This window comes from Acipenser ruthenus, chromosome 6, assembly GCF_902713425.1.
Source record: "Acipenser ruthenus chromosome 6, fAciRut3.2 maternal haplotype, whole genome shotgun sequence".
NCBI lineage: Eukaryota > Metazoa > Chordata > Actinopteri > Acipenseriformes > Acipenseridae > Acipenser > Acipenser ruthenus.
In genome coordinates this window covers 39205599-39223382 of record NC_081194.1, presented here as the reverse complement: position 1 = coordinate 39223382, position 17784 = coordinate 39205599, and the positions used below count along the sequence as shown (strand labels likewise).

Below are 17784 nucleotides of genomic sequence, written 5' to 3'. Positions count from 1 at the left end.
GGAGGTAGTTGACCTGTATGTCTTAATTTTTTTTTCTCCAGTGCTGTGTGAGTCAGCAATCAGAGGCTAAAATGAACATTAGGAATCACGTGATTTTTTTTTTTTTTTTTTTTTAATCCAGTTGCTGTACTCGTTGTGTCTGGTTGATGGTGTTGGAGAGAAAGTTAGGTAGCAGTTTAGGTAGTTTTGGCGCATTTTTCACAGATTGATCTTCATAGAATATATATTTTTTATTTATGTTTTTTGTAATCTCTGTATTACATCATTTTTCTTGCTTTAGCTTGCAGTGTGTTGTCTCTTCTTTACTCACAAGTCAGGAGCCCAGGATTCAATGAAAATGCTGTAGCGCATGTTTATTATTTACAAAATGAAAAACAAAACAAAAACAAAACCCAGTTTTTGGTTCTAACTAAACAAGTTTCAGTTTCCCTGTACACAATTCCAAAAGTATTTCGCTCAGACACAAACTCCAACTGTCTCCTTCACTACACCAACCTCGAGTGTTGTAAAACCCAACCCTTTTAAAGATAACACAATTAGACAATTAACACTTTGTTAAACCCCCAATTACTCCAACTGGAGTCAACCCTGACTTCAGTAGTTCCTGCAGGGTCCTAATGCCTCCCAATATCATTCCAATAAAAAAAGGACATTTATTACTTTATTCTTAAACCCCCTTGAACTTTTATATAGAAAGTCTACACCCCCTTGAACTTTTTTCACATTTTGTTGTGTCAGTGCCTCAGAGTTTCATGCATTTAAATGAAGATTTTTTTCCACTTATCTACACACCATACTCCACACTGTTAAGGGGAAAAAAGTTATATATTAAAAATACAAAACTGAAAGATCATAATTGGATAAGGCTCCAACCCCCCTGAGTTAATACTTGGTGGAAGCACCTTTGGCATCAATTACAGCTGTGAGTCTGTTGGGATAGGTCTCTACCAACTTTGCACACCTAGATTTGGCAATATTTGACCATTCTTCTTTACAAAACTGTTCAAGCTCTGTCAAGTTCCTTGGGAGCGTTGATGGACAGCAACCTTCAAGTCAATTGATTGGATTTAGTTCAGTGCTCTGACTGGGCCACTCAAGGACATTTACCTTTTTGTTCCTTAGCTACTCCAGTGTAGCTTTGGCTGTGTGCTTTGGGTCATTGTCTTGCTGAAAGGTAAACTTCCGTCCCAGTTTCAGCTTTCTTGCAGAGGGCAGCAGGTTTTCCTCAAGGGCTTCTCTGTACTTTGCTCCATTCATTTTCTCGTCTCCTGACAAGTGCCCCAGTCCCTGCCGATGAGAAACATCCCCATAACATGATGCTGCCACCACCATGCTTCACAGTAGGGATGGTGTTCTTTGGGTGATGCGCTGTGTTGGGTTTGCGCCTAACATAACGCTTTGCATTTAGGCAAAAAATTTCCATTTTAGTTCGTCAGACCACAAAACTTTTTGCCACATGGCTACAGAGTCTCCTGAGTGTTTTTTTGCATACTTCAAACGGGATTCAAGGTGGGCTTTCTTGAGTAATGGCTTGCCACCCTACAATACAAGCCAGATTTGTGCTTGGGATATTGTTGTCACATACACACTTTGACCAGTCTTGGCCATAAAATCCTGTAGCTCTTGCAAAGTTGCCATTGGCCTCTTAGTAGCCTCTCTGATCAGTCTCCTTCTTGCTCGGTCATCCAGTTTGGAGGGACGGCCTGATCTAGGCAGGGTCTTGGTGGTGCCATACATTTTCCACTTCTTAATAATCGTCTTGACCGTGCTCCAAGGGCTATTAAAGGCCTTTGATATTTTTTTATACCCATCCCCTGATCTGTGCCTTTCAACAACTTTTTCCCAGAGTTCAATTTCTAATTGTTCTATTGAAAGATATAATTTAGAGATTCAGCTTTATAATAGCGACAAATTGTTACATAACATGCATACAATGAAAAAAACAAGCAAAAACTAATTTCATACTTTGACAAAAGTATTTGGGCACCCTTACATTAGTATTTTTTGTGCCCACCCTTTGCTTCCTTTACAGCTTGCAGTCTTTTTTTGTATTTTGAAATCAGTTCCTGGCATCTTTCCGGAGATAATTTTGCCCATTCTTCAACACATACAGCTTTGAGTTCTGCAATCGACTTTGGTTTCCTTTTTGCAACAGCAGCCTTCAAGTCAATCCATAACACCTTGATAGGATTCAAGTCTGGGGACTGAGATGGCCAGTCTATAACTGTAATCTTCCTTTTTTTCAGAAATTCGCAGAATGTTTAGGGTCATTATCCTGCTGGAATACAAACTTCCATCCAATAATCCTTCTAGCACTGGGTAACAAATGAGAGTGCAAAATGTTATATTTTGCAGCATTTGTTGATCCTTCTACAATACAAAGGTCGCCAGTGCCTGAGGAAGAAAAACAAGCTCATACCATCACACAGCCTCCACCATGTTTAACACTGGGCATGATTAACTTTTCTTTAAATTCTTCACCTCTCTACCTCCAAACATATTGTTGTTTTCTTAGTGAAAAAAATATATATTTTGGATTTGTCTCACCATAAAATTTAGTTGAAGAAATTATCAGGCTTCTTTGAGTATTCAATGAAAAACTCCAATCACTTTCTTTTGTGTATTGTTATTGTTTTTAAAAAAGGTTTGCAGGGCATTCATCTTGGTTTTCGCTCATGGGCATTCATCTTGGTTTTCGCTCATGGGCATTCATCTTGGTTTTCGCCCATGGGCATTCATCTTGGTTTTCGTCCATGGGCATTCATCTTGGTTTTCGCCCATGGGCATTCATCTTGGTTTTCGCCCATGAGCGTTCATCTTGGTTTTCGCCCATGAGCGTTCATCTTGGTTTTCGTCCATGGGCGTTCATCTTGGTTTTCGCCCATGAGCGTTCATCTTGGTTTTCGCTCATGGGCGTTCATTTTGCTTTTCGCCCATGGGCGTTCATCTTGTTAAGGCAGTTGTTCCCAACCTCTTACAATGTAGGGACCACCTTGGTGTTTGGATTTTTCCCACAACCACTTGCCACGTATTTATACGATGTACCTAACTTAATGAGATTCCTAGGCTTGAATCGTCGCTACCAGTATCAAGGAATGTTGTCATTTTATGTTTTGAAAGTTGCTGATGGCAAAGTTCCTATTTCTTTTGTTACACATTCACATTTTTCACATTCTGAATGCTTTGTAGATAAATGGTGTCTCAATTTTGCAGGATTAAGAGTTTTCTTTGACAAAACCTCCTGAGAAATAATGCATTGGGGCTTGAGTTGTCCTCGGATCCAGTATGTAAATATCAGTGCTGGTCCCCACAACGGTTACCTCGTGTAGCAAATGAATCTACCCATTTCTAACACAACTTATCCCACTCACTGATCGCCAATAACTATTGCACACCCATAATAAAAGAAAAAAGATAAAGGGGAAATAAGCAGACTATATACAGTGGCTCTCAAAAGTATTCACCCCCCTTGGACTTTTCCGCATTTTATAGTGTTACAACATGGAATCAAAATGGATTTAATTAGGAGTTTTTGCCACTGATCAACACAAAAAAGTCCATAATGTCAAAGTGAAAAATAAAATCTACAAATTGTTCCAAATTAATTACAAATACAAAACAGAAAATAATTGATTGCATAAGTATTCACCCCCTTGAGTCAATATTTGGTAGAGGCACCTTTGGCAGCAATTATAGCCATGAGTCTGTTTGCATAAGTCTCTACCAGCTTTGCACATCTGGACACTGCAATTTATGCCCATTCTTCTTTGCAAAATTGCTCAAGCTCCGTCAAGTTGGATGGGGACCTTTGGTGAACAGCAATTTTAAACTCTTTCCACATATTCTCAATTGGATTGAGGTCCGGGCTTTGACTGGGCCACTCCAGGACATTGACCTTTTTTGTTTTTAAGCCACTCCAGTGTGGCTTTGGCTGTATGTTTGGGGTCATTGTCCTGCTGGAAGATGAATCTTCTCCCAAGTCCCAGGTCTCTTGCAGACTTCAGCAGATTTTCCTCCAGGATTTCTCTGTACTTTGCTGCATCCATTTTGCCCTCTATCTTCACGAGCCCCGACGCAGAGAAGCATCCCCATAGCATGATGCTGCCACCACCATGCTTCACGGTAGGGATGGTGTTCTCAGGATGATGTGCGGTGTTAGGCTTGCGCCAAACATAGCGCTTAGCATTGAGGCCAAAAAGCTATTTTGGTCTCATCAGACCATAGAATCTTCTTCCACTTGGTCTCAGAGTCTCCCACATGCCTTCTGGCGAACTCTAGCCAAGATTTGATGTGAGTTTTTTTCAACAATGGCTTTCTTTTTGCCACTCTCCCATAAAAGCCAGTTTTGTGAAGCACCCGGGCTATTGTTGCCGTATGCACAGTGTCTCCCAGTTCAGCTGTGGAAAACTGTAAGTCCTTTAGAGTTGCCATAGACCTCTTGGTGGCCTCCCTGACCAGTGCCCTTCTCGCCTGGTTACTCAGTTTTTGAGGACGGCCTGTTCTAGACAGATTCACAGTTGTGCCATATTCTCTCCATTTCTTAATAATGGACTTTACTGTGCTCCGGAGAATATTCAATGCCTCCGGGGGATATTCAATGCCTTAGAAATGTTCTTATATCCTACCCCTGATTGGTGCTTTTGAAGAACCTTATTCCAAATTTGCTTTGAATGTTCCTTTGTCTTTATGATGTAGTTTTTGTTAGGAAATGTACTAACCAGCTGTGGGACCTCCCAGAGACAGGTGTATTTAACCTGAAATCATGTGAAACACCTTAATTGCACACAGGTGGACTCCATTCAACTAATTATGGGACTTCTAAAGACAATTGGTTGCACCAGAGCTTATTTAGGTGCGTCATAGCAAAGGGGGTGAATACTTATGCAATCAATTATTTTCTGTTTTATATTTGTAATTAATTTAGAACAATATGTAGATTTTATTTTTCACTTTGACATTATGGACTTTTTTTACATTGCAGTGGCAAAAACTCCTAATTAAATCCATTTTGATTCCATGTTGTAACACAATAAAATGTGGAAAAGTCCAAGGGGGGTGAATACTTTTGAGAGCCACTGTACATATCTTATAATTATATATAATGTGGTTAACTCTTTAAGGACCAAACATTTTTCAGTGGGATGCTCCCCCAGGACCAGGTGTTTTTTTTTTTTTTTTTTTTTTTTTTTTTTTTGGGGGGGGGGGGGAGGCTGTAGTTGACTCTTATAAAAATTCACAAAATCAATTTTTTACAGTAGCATCTTGGAATTGGTGTCCTTTTTTCAGAATACAATAACATGATAAAGTACTTCAGAAAACATAAACATTTCACTTTTTTTTCTTCTAAACATTAAGTATTTGTTTATTCTGCTTAGAAATACATGTAGAAAAATGTGTTATTCTATGACCCGAGGGATGTTACAATACTTCCTGAAAGTTTTATTGAGACATATTTATGTTTGGGCAAATTACAACATATTTGTTTTCACCTGTGATTGGAATGACATATTACACATTTATTCTCAGGGTCTTTATTATTATTATTTAGCAGACACCTTTATCCAAGGTGACTTACAGAGACTAGGGTGTGTGAACTATGCATCAGCTGCAGAGTCACTTACAATTACATCTCACCTGAAAGACGGAGCACAAGGAGGTTAAGTGACTTGCTCAGGGTCACACAATGAGTCAGTGGCTGAGGTGGGATTTGAACCGGGGACCTCCTGGTTACAAGCCCTTTTCCTTAACATGATTTCACCATGTAGTGTATGCGATTTCACCATGTAGTGTATGAGGTTTCAAGATTTCAGTATGTAGTGTAGGTGATTTCAGTATGTAGTGTATGAGACTTCAGTGTGTACCGCATGCAATTTTCAGTGTGTAGTGTATGAGGTGTCAGTTTGAATTATGTCCCTAACGGCGCCTCATATTAAAATCCTCAGCTAACACGGATACATTTTTTAAGAGCGTCAGTCTTGGACCATCTTACCTAAGGTAACATTAGGTAGTCAAAGATTAATGCTAATTTTGGTCTGTGAAACCAAATAAATATATTGTATGACTTTTAAACGTCGAATATATATGTATGTTCAGTATGGTTTATTGTATACAGTATTTTAATACACCACTAAAGAACATCATTAGCATTCAAATGCAAAGGTGCCATAAAGTATTCATACACCTCTAAAGAGTCACAAAAAATCATTAAACATTCTGTTTGGTTAGAATATTCTAGATGATACTGTATAAACATGTACACTATTAGCAGTGTTAAGTTTTGAATTCAAACCGCATGTTTTAATATAATTTTCATATACTTTTTTGAAGAAATTTACACCAAACCATATTGTGATGACAGTAACAATACAGACAGTAGGTGTTGCACTGCCAAACAATTAATGCTGACAGAACACTGGAAACGGCAAGTGAATTCTCCAGACTCAAAAAAGCGCAGTATACGTACATTGTCTCTACTCAAATGACACTTGTTTCACACATGTACAAAACTTTTTTTTTAAGTTTTTCATTGTAATTGTAGTTTTCTGTGAAATAAGTCAAACTCATTATTGGGTGTAACCTCAAACAATTGGTTAAAAATGCAGTGACAGCCACAGTATTCTCTCAAAAAACTACTGTCATCTCAATTCTAACTTAACTTATCCAAGATAATGATGTAAGCGTACCCATAATCTCAGTGATTACATATGGCTGCTTCTAGCAGCATGCTTCAAGTGCTCTTGCTGATTAGACTGAAAAACCGTTGGTGTACAGATAAATTCCTGCTGTGATTTAGTCAATTTCCCTAAAGTGTACAGTGAGCAGGCCTTAAAGCATCCTGTTTTGTTCTTTGTGTGTGTGTTTCATTCTTGCTATTCTCACTATACTATATTTAAATTAATAAACATTAATGTTTTTCCTTTCTACAGGGAATTGAATGTACAATGTTTGTTTAAATATAAAACGATATGTTTCAACATATTTAATGTATTGTTTTTACAGCTACTGCAGAATGCTTTTGGGATAAATACATGTGTTTGCTTTTGTTATTGATTTTGATAGGTAGACTGCTAATTCAAATGCATATTTGACAGAGATATTGGTCCTAGTTTCGATATTGCCATATATGCATTCACCCTGGCTTTTGGCAACTTGGAAGGAATTACATTTGCAATTGTAAAATTATTTGTTATAGCATTTTATTATGAACTTGCACAAACTTAGAAGAACTAATTGTGTGTTCTTTTTTGTATAATGAAAGGTGGTTGCTTTGTGCAGTTTTTGTTTGTAAAAGTAGCAGGATGATCTATTTTTTAAGGTCATCTGTTTTTGTATGGTTGTATTTTTATTATAGAAGTTTCTGGTATTTTTTATTATTATTATTATTATTATTATTATTATTTATTTATTTTTTTTTTTATTTAGTAGTCGCCATTTTTTTTTTATTATTATTTTCTCCTCAATTTGGAATAGCCAATTATTTTTAAGCTCAGCTCACCGCTACCAGCCCCACGCTGACTCGGGAGCAGCAAAGACTAACACCCCCTGTCCTCCAAAGCGTGTGCTGTCAGCCGACCGCTTCTTTTACACACTGCAGACCCACCGTGCAGCCACCTCAGAGCTACAGCGTCAGAGGACAACGCAGCTCTGGGCAGCTTACAGGCAAGCCCGCAGGTACCCAGCCAGACTACCTGGTGCCCAGTGAGCCGAGGACAAAAATACTTCCAGCAATTCTTACCTAATATATTGCCATCATTTCGTAGGTCTCAAATTTTCCGATATGAAAAATGCACACATTATGGTAAAGGTGAATTATATTTTTTATGTTAATTTATTTTAATTAGTTGGAGAAGAATATTTATCAAACACTCATTAGAGATACCTCAATTTAAACAGAACAGAAAGTGCAGCTTGGAAAAGTGTGCAAAAGACGTTCACCAGTTTTGTTGTTTATAAATACTGTGAAAAAAATACTAGTAAAAATCAAATGAACATTTTATATAATTTGTACATCTTTCATATAGGAAAATCTGAGATCTATGAAGCGATGCTACTGGAAGTACTTTGTTAGCTATGTATACTTTTAAGTCTTCAAGGTCAGTGCTTGACAAATCCCATAGTAGCAAGAGGCAATGGCAAGATTGACATGTCCAGTCTGGCTGCTGATTGCTGTTCCTGCTCTTTGTTTTAGTTGACGGGTTGGAGAAGACATCACTTGCTAACTCTGATGTGGTAATTCCAGGACATCATACACCTCCACTCAAAGGAAGAGGCAAGCTTTCTTCATTGGGAAACATTTTTAAACCTTGGAAATGGAGGAAGAAGAAAACAAGTGAAAAGTTTCAAGAAACCTCAGCAGGTACATTTATTTTTACATTTTAATCTTGAGGTATATTTTAAGATGTAACTTGAAATGTCTAGGGGTAAGTTAAATTAGAACACAGTTCTAAGTATTTTTATTATTTATTGTATCTTAATAAAAAGTGGGATCGCAGTGCGATAACGTAAAAATGTTGCAGCTTTGCAATCCTATTTTACATTAAAATCAGATGCACTTCATTAGTCCTGCCATCAGGTTGAAAAAAATCGCTGAGGACTTAAAGACAATCGTGCATGACAACCAGACAGACCAGACCCAGAATGACGGCACAGCGTCTTCTTACAGCCTTTGCTCCGCCCCTTATTCAAATCAGGTTACTGGAGCTCGTGCATCCCATTGGTCCTCAACCGCACACTAGGACCAATCACAGGGGAGACACGGAACACACACAGGCAGGCTGACGCAGACGAGGTAAACAAAGCAGTGGTGGGAAATACAGAGCGGTGGAACACAATTACAGTAATGCAGAAGTGGGAATTACAGTATGGGAAACACAAAGGCACAGATTGTTACATTACACTGTGTAACACATTTTTTTTTTTTTGTTCCTGGGGAGTAAGTGTTATTTCCTAATTGCTTATGCCTCAATTGCTTATGTGCAGACTCTGGCCGAGGGATAATAAGATAATTAACTACTAGTTAATCCCTCGGCCAGAGTCTGCACGCGTTTGGTAAGGATGCATGACTGTCAGCTAGTTAAATAATCAGTAGCTGATCAGCCATGCATCCTCACGGGGTTTTTAAATATAAAATAAAAGACGCAGCGCTTTTATCCGCGCCGCAAACAAAAATACAAATAATAATACATAGGGGCGGGACACTCCGCCACAGTCTCCAAGGCGGTTTTACCAAGTTTCCCTGCTATCTTTGCCTTTGGGACAGCAGGGACACCAAGGCGCACTACCACAAGCGGGACTGGCCACAGCGGACTGAGTTCTCTGTGGGTAGGAACAACGTCAAGTGGGAGCCACTGGTGGACCCCCGGAAGGTGCTGATGCCACCACTGCACATCAAATTGGGCCTTATGAAACAATTTGTCAGAGCTCTAGATAAGGAGTCGGCAGCCTTCAAGTACCTTCAAGACTTCTTCCCTAAGCTGTCTGAGGCAAAGGTCAAAGCCGGTGTCTTCGTCGGACCACAGATAAAGAAGATCCTGGAGTGCAATGAATTCCCCAAGAAGCTCACTAGTAAGGAGAAAGCGGCTTGGAACAGCTTTGTCGCAGTGGTTCAGGGCTTCCTGGGCAATCACAAGGCTGAAAACTATGTGGAGCTGGTTGAGACTGGTGAATACGGCACAATGGGCTGTAGGATGTCCCTCAAAGTCCATATCCTTGATGCTCATCTTGATAAATTCAAGGAGAACATGGGAGCGTACTCGGAGGAGCAAGGCGAGCGCTTCCACCAGGATATACTGGACTTTGAACGCCGCTACCAAGGACAGTATAACAAGAACATGATGGGAGACTACATTTGGGGGCTGATTCGTGAAAGTGATTTACAGTATAATCGTAAATCTCGAAAAACTACTCACCTCTAAATCTTTTGTAGTCATTTTTGTATTACTTTAGTATAAATACATGTTAATTTGGATTCATATGTTGTTTTTTTCTGACTTTATGTGAACGAAAAGACACAAATTCGCCCGTTTTCTCATTGGAAATAGGTAAATTTCAAAATATCACTGTCCTGGTCACAAAAGCAAAGTTTGTCGGGAAAAATAGCCATTTTCTATACTTTTGAGGCATAAGCAATTAGGAAATAACACTTACTACCCAGGAACAAAAATTGTGTTACATAGTGTTATTAAACAGAGAAAGAGTGCACACAAACTGGGGGTTGGCGAAAAAATATTGTTTTAGCTTTTTAACGGTACAGTAATTTTATGAATCCCTTGCTTTCTTGTTTTCTTTTATTCAGTATTTTTAAACTGGGCAGTTATGTGAAGTGACAGCATGTAAAAACTGAAACTAAATTCCCAAACGCATTTTCTTTTATCTGAATCCATTCTGTCCTGCTAAGAGCTGAATTTACTTTTTTAAACCCACAATACAATGTACGTTGATCAGTTTCCATCAGTACCGTTCATTTGGTAATAGCGGCTTCTATTCATCAAAGTGTAGGTGTTCAGAATGTTTTCCGAAATGTTTGCGCTTACATTTTTTCTTCAGTAGGGAATGATTCATCAGTTTTATTTAGAAAAACATTCATTTAGACAGCCTTTTCTGTCAGATGTTCTACCTGTTTTATACAGAAATTAAGGGTGCTTGACATGTGACCCGTTTGGCTTGTAGGTGACGTTATAATTGACATACAACAGAATTGACATACAACAGGCAAGTACTGTGGAGTGAGATGCAAATGCTCTCGTTTCTTTATTAAATAAAAGATTTTAAATCTAAACAGGTAGCATAAAACCAGCACGGGTAAGCAGTTGTTTTTATTTTCTGGTAAACTCATGTCTCTGCTCTTACTCCCTAAACACCCAAACCCGAGTGAGCGATCCGTGCTTCTTTTTATACAGCAGTGCCAGGACTCGATTGCTTGTTAATCATTTATTCGAGTCCAGGCACAGTTGCACATGAACTGCTTAGGCAGGGGATGTAATTAACTCTTCCCTGACGACTTTAAAACACCCCTGCCCAAATACATATATACATTTTAAATAATAATACACAACACAAAAAATAAAATATGCACTGGGGCAGGTGTACCCTGCGACACAATTTCCCCCCCCCCCCCCCCCCACTCTGCAGAGAAGCATTTCCAAAAATATAAAACGGAACAAAGAAAGGACGGTCTTCTGAACCAGAGTCTCTGAGTACAACACCAATAGTCAGCTTCGCAAGGATGACTGCAAAAGATGCATCAGTCAGTCTGTGTTACCAGACTGGACTGATTTGCTGCTATATATTTATAGGATTGTTGCTCTCCCTTTGTGCATCAATAATATACTTTTCAGTACCAGGCTATCCCCATCTTTTCTAAGACAATGATATATGAGTTTTTTTCTTAAAACTAATAACATATTCTCTGGTTCCATGAGAATCCTATCACTCCCCTAAGATAAGAATATAAAGTGAGGGGCCCCTTGTCCTAAATCTAGGTTCCTGTGTACTTACTAGTCATATTCAATAAATGAAGAGAGACACAAGTTTTATCTTTTTTTACATTTTATTTTTGTATGAACAACAAAAACAAACTATATATATTAGGGGTTTTAATCGATTAAAGATTAATCGATTTATCATGCCTGTGGGTGTTGATCGATTTAAATAAATCATTGATTGATTAATCTAGTCTACCCACGTGCTGTAGCAAAAAGCAGTGCGTGAGAAAGAAATCTAGAAAGATGGTGGAGAGTACTTCAAAAGACGATGGCAAACGGGTTACAGGGGGATGTACCCAACATTTTGACATAGCTCAGAACAGTGTTTTTCAGGTTATTAGGGGGGCGCCATGACCTGACTGGAAAATACTTTTTTCTGACTTCCTTTGTGATTAAATGGCAGACTCGGTGGGTCTCCAGGATGATTGACTCGATCAACTGTCCAGCCAGGCAGGGATCACATATAATCTGACCAACCCCTTGTTAAATCTGACCAACCCCGTCCACAGAGCTTGTGTCGTTTCAGACCTATCGTAGCTCAGCACCTCTGTCGCCCGCCCTTCTTCATTTGAAAGTGTAGTGGCGGCTTGTTTTAGTATCAAATACATTTTCTTCACAAATAAAATACAAATCTAGATTTAGATATAGTTTCCGTTTTATAAATAGGGAGGGGGGCTTAGCTCTTAGTTTAAATTAATGGGATTTGGTGCATACAGAATGTAGAAAATGAGCAAACACGTGCAACATTTTATTAAACAAATCTTTAATACAATCATAAATAAAGTTATAATAAAAAAATAAGCTGGACAAACATTACAATTACTATTCGCAATTGCATTAACGTTATTTAAAGACTAGTCACAGGTATACTGTAATAACAACACTGTAATAATAATAATAGTAAAATCTGTTTCATTTACGGGGCTTTGCTGTGAAACAATGAAATGGGTTTTTAAATCCTCCATGTCCTTACTCTCTCATTTAAAAGTGTTATGAAGAACGAGAAAATGAGAGCGCAGCATTTTAACAATTGACTAGTTTTTTTGTAATGGAGTTAATACAATTACGAATAGTGATTGTAACGCCTCTTCTGTGCTTTCCTTTCATGGCAGTATTATCTTCTCATCTGTGTCGCAAGTAAGAAGATTTTTCTTTTAAACAATGTATTCTATTAGTTTAAATCTGTACCATGGCAGTACATTTACAGCTATAGCCTAAGTCTAAGTCTTAATTATGACATACTCAGCTAACTAAATGAAACTAAAATAAATTACCTGTTAGTTTCAGGTTTATATGAAAAACAGACCAACAGTAACGCATGGCACAGTATTTTATGTATTATATTAAAAGACTTGCTTTGGCTAACTTCAGATTTACATGCAAGTAAACATTTTTATTTATTGTCAAATTGTTAAATTAAAGCTGTCTGTTAACTGTTAGGTATCATTAATAAATGCTTGCAAAAAATTGAATTTTTTATATTAATACTAAGTATTACTTTTAGTTGTCTTTCACTACAATTGCATATTATAGCAAACAGGTGTGATTAATCGATTAATTAATCATCCTGATGGGTTGATTAATCAATTAAAATAATATATATGGTATATATCAGTTCCGAAAACTGCGATGCATGAGATTATCTGAATACTAAATAAGTGACGTCACAGCTAATATAAATCGTCCACATCCTAGTAATTAAATTAAACATACAAAACAATGACCACTGGGCGGGAGGGGCGGGGGGGGTATGATGTGGTGTATGATTGATATATATATATATATATATATATATATACAGTCACCTCCAAAATTATTATATATGTTAGCAAAATGTATACACAGTAAAATACTGTACATGTTATATATATATATAACAGAAATAGTCAAGTTTTTTTATGTAACGTATGTAAAAAATTACGCACGCAATATATAAAAGGAATAAAAAAAAAATTGTTTTGAAAACGGTAAAACATACATATGTGATTTTATTAACAACAAAACACCTGTGTTATATTGGGAAATATTGTTACATATTTTTTTTAGGCTTAGCGATTCACTCTTCCAGTCATTGAAGTGATGGAGGCAGAAGAACCTTGGGATTGCTGTCCTTTTGGATTTGTTTTTCATAGCAGACTGCACCTTTTCTGTGGTCTCCGCTTACCTTGTGTGGGAGGGACTGTAACAAAGCAATGTACAGCACTACTTTGGCGCAGGCATTGCAAGTGAGCTGCTTGCCTCATATCCAGTGCTGTACTTTGTAAGAGCACTGTAAAAGATACTCCAAGTCGAATCGATGTACGCTGACATATTTTTTTTGCAACAAATACCTACAAAGTAGGTTTATATACATAATAGGTTGATGGGAACTTGCCGGTAATTGGCTTGTAGATTGACCAATGAATAAATGCTCTGTACTAGGAACTGCATAAATGATACTATAGATTTCCTGTCTGAAAGCCTTGCAAGCTTTATATTCACACCGACCAAAAAACAGATGCATGCATTAGTCATTTCTATATATTTTAGATTAGCCTACCTGTTGTCACAAATGGTTCTGGCACGTCCCTTTTGTCCTGCAAGTCATTAGATCCTTTTGCATGGAAGGCCTCGGTTGCAAGGGTGAGTGGTTCTTTGATGGACCCAGATTCCGTTAAAATATGTTTGCCCACTGACGATGGGAATGGGAATGTAGAGATGGGAGCCCAGCTAACAAGATTTAAGTTTTTGCAGGTATCAGGCTTTTAAAGACTGTGAGCAGAAACTGACTGAGTTTAAAAGTGAAATATTTAAATGTTTGTCTCAGATACACAGTAGAATTTTGGAAGGGCATTAGACCTTCAAAAAATAAAGCTTAGTCTTTGGCACCTCAAAGCAGGATTCGGTGTAGGTGCTTAAAAGCGGGATTTGCCAACCTTGAATAATAACCTACGGAAGGTGCTTTAAGAAAGACAAGAGTATGTATCATTATATTATCAGAATATAATGACAGCTTAGTTATAAAAATTAGGATGTACGTTTTTTTGTATTATCTGAAAAGATACCGGTCCAGGTGTCTCTTGAATCGGCCAAAAAATGACTTCATGCAGTGAATTTGTTAAAGTGCTTACAGTGGAGTTTCATATTAATTAAAACACTGGCCTTGGCAAGAAAACAGGGTGTCTGAAACCTGTTGTGCAGGCGGATTTTAAAAACCGAGAGAGAGGTCAAGCTTGATCCAAGCATGGTAGAAGGCTATTATAAGATAGAAGGCTATTATATTTAACATGTTTTATTATAACTTAAATAACTACTGTATGCTTATTCAAAGGCTTGTCATAAACCCCTACAGTCTTTTTGTTCTACACTTTGTTAACACACATTTGTATATGAAGAAAGAAACAAGGACCAGGGGTCACAAATGGAGATTAGATAAAGGGGCATTCAGAACAGAAAATAGGACGCACTTTTTTACACAGAGAATTGTGAGGGTCTGGAACCAACTCCCCAGTAATGTTGTTGAAGCTGACACCCTGGGATCCTTCAAGAAGCTGCTTGATGAGATTCTGGGATCAATAATATATATAAATAAAAAGAGTATGTGCGATTCTTGACACTGTAATTATCAAACTCAGACACACCTGGGCACTACCATTCATTACGTTATATTATTGTATTGCATTTACCCTTATACAAGTTTACCATGGTATTTTTGCACAGTAATTTGGCAGTTTTCCCATGCTTTTCTGGTAGTTATACTATGCATTTACTATGGGCTTTACAGTGCTTATCTTGCTTTACCGTGCCTGAGTATTTTGTTGTCATGTCAACATGCTATTATTGAATTGTTTATTTTAAAGGTCAATAAATAAGTCAACTTGCAATGATGATTTAGCCTTAGCTACTTCAAAAAAGATGCATGCAGTAGCCTAAGCCTTTGCTGCATTGTTGAAGGAATCCAACAGTTCTGGATGACTTGTCTCAATGCTGCCAGCTGTCATATAAAACAACAATGGTCCATCAGGACATTAAGAAAAAAATACAGTAAGCACTCAGTTATCTGTTACCCAGATACACGTCAGTCGCGTTTTACCGGTCTTGTATTAAGAATAAAATCAATCCCTATTATATATATGTAACAAATGAATGCACTTACCTGTCACACGCAATTTCCGACTCTGTCACCAGTTTTCTGATACAAAGCCTATCTCTTCAATAACAATTGCTAAGCGTGCTGGCTTTTAAACCAGCACGATACTTGTTTGTTCGTCCACTGTTTGTTAGTGTCTGTTAGTTTTGTCTAAACAAAATGAATCGCTGTTTTTTATTTCTACATGAAATGAAAAATAATGAAATTCCATCTTATCACAAGGCGAGGCACCTGTGGTGTTGATACACAAACTTTCTTTGCCACAGCAGCCTGAGACTTCAGCTCCTTCAAGAGTTCAACGTGGTTTACACAATTCATAGTGTAATCACGTACTCATGTAGTCACTGCACGGAGCTACGCAATCCTGTCTTTCTCTGAAAAGTGATCCTCGTTAATCATTTTAAAATACTGTATCCCAATTAAACAAAGTCACGTCCCAATTAAACAACATAAATAGCATTAGGAAGAATCGTCTTCCAGAGTTGTATCCATTTAAGCAGAAATCTCGATTATCAGTATCCTGGCAGCGACATTTGATAGTGCTGAATTTAGAAATACTAAAAGAAACTGAAATGACAAACATTTGTCTTGAAAGTCTTAGTTTATTTTAGTATTTCTAAATGGTTTTCAAAGACCTCCAAATATTTGCAATTAGTAACATTTGTAAGTAATTAGTAAGTATTCACCCCCCTTGTACGTTTTCACAGTTTGTATTACAACCTGAAATCTTAATGCATTTAAAGGGAATTTTTATTGTGAAACAACAGTTAATGAAAAATAAAAAACTGAAATGTCTTGGTTAAATAAGTATTCACCCCCCTGAGTCAATACTTGGTAGAACCACCTTTGGCAGCAATTACAGCTGTGAGTCTTTTGGGGTAAGTCTCTACCAGGTTTGCACATCTGGATTGTGCAATATTCGCCCATTCTTCTTGGCAAAATTGTTCAAGCTCTGTCAAGTTGGATGGGGATCGTTGGTGGACAGCAATCTTCAAGTCTTGCCACAGATTCTCAATCGGATTCAAGTCCGGGCTTTGACTGGGCCACTCTAGGACATTCACTTTCTTATTTTTAAGCCACTCCAGTGTCACTTTGGCTGTGTGCTTGGGGTCATTGTCCTGCTGAAAGGTGAATCTCCGTCCCAGTCTTAGGTCTTTTCAAACTGAAGCAGGTTTCTCAAGGATTTACCTGTATTTAGCTCCATCCATGTTGCCCTCTACCCTGACAAGCTTCCCAGTCCCTGTCGATGAAAAGCATCCCCATAGAATGATGCCGCCACCACCATGCTTCACAGTAGGGATGGTATTACCTGGGTGATGTGCTGTGTTGGGTTTGCGCCAGACATAACGCTTTGTATTTAGGCCAAATAGTTCAATTTTTGTTTCATCGGACCACAGTCTTTTGCCACATCTTTTCAGAGTCTCCCACATGCCTTTTTGCAAATTCCAAGCGGGATTTTACATGGGCTTTTTTCGGAAATGGCTTCCTTCTTGCCACTCTTCCATACAGGTCAGATTTGTGGAGTACCTGAGCTATTGTTGGCACATGGACAGTTTCTTCCATCTCAGCCATCGAAAGCTGTCTGTCTTTCAGAGTTGTCATTGGCCTCTTGGTGGCTTCTCTGACCAATGCCCTTCTTACCCGGCTGCTCAGTTTGGGAGGACGGCCTGCTCTAAGCAGATTCTGGGTGGTGCCGTATACCTTCCACTTCTTAATGATGGACTTGGCTGTGCTCCAAGGGATATTCAATGCCTTTGAAACCTTTTTATACCCCTCCTCTGATCTGTGCCTTTCCACAACTTTATCCCAGAGTTGTTTTGAAAGCTCCTTGGTCTTCATGGTAGTATCTTTGCATGGTAGTAATTGTGGGACCTTACAGAGACAGGTGTATTTAATCTGAAATGATGTGAACCACTTTTATTGCACACAGATGGACTCCATTTAATTTATTGCGTGAATTCTGAAGGCAATTGGTTGCACCTGAGCTTATTTAGGAGTGTCATAGCAAAGGGGGGTGAATACTTATCTAATGAAGACTTTTCAGGTTGTTACTCCATAAGTGGTATTCTGGATATATGGAAAGAGTTATTGCAAAATAAAATTGTATTTTGTATTTAAAAAAAAAAAACATTCTTATTGCTTGACAGACATACAGTATTTGGGGTTAATTGT

At 38.1% G+C, this 17784-nt stretch overlaps 1 protein-coding gene across 2 annotated transcripts in view; it reads left to right on the top strand.

Annotated features, from left to right (window-relative positions):
• Positions 1-17784, top strand: part of LOC117410898 (phosphatase and actin regulator 2-like) — a 207203-nt gene that overhangs the window by 88042 nt on the left and 101377 nt on the right. For both annotated transcript variants that reach the window (XM_034921580.2, XM_059025370.1), the window contains exon 2: positions 8189-8356. In XM_034921580.2, coding sequence (XP_034777471.2) covers positions 8189-8356 — 168 coding nt within the window. The remainder of the gene's footprint in view (positions 1-8188; positions 8357-17784) is intronic.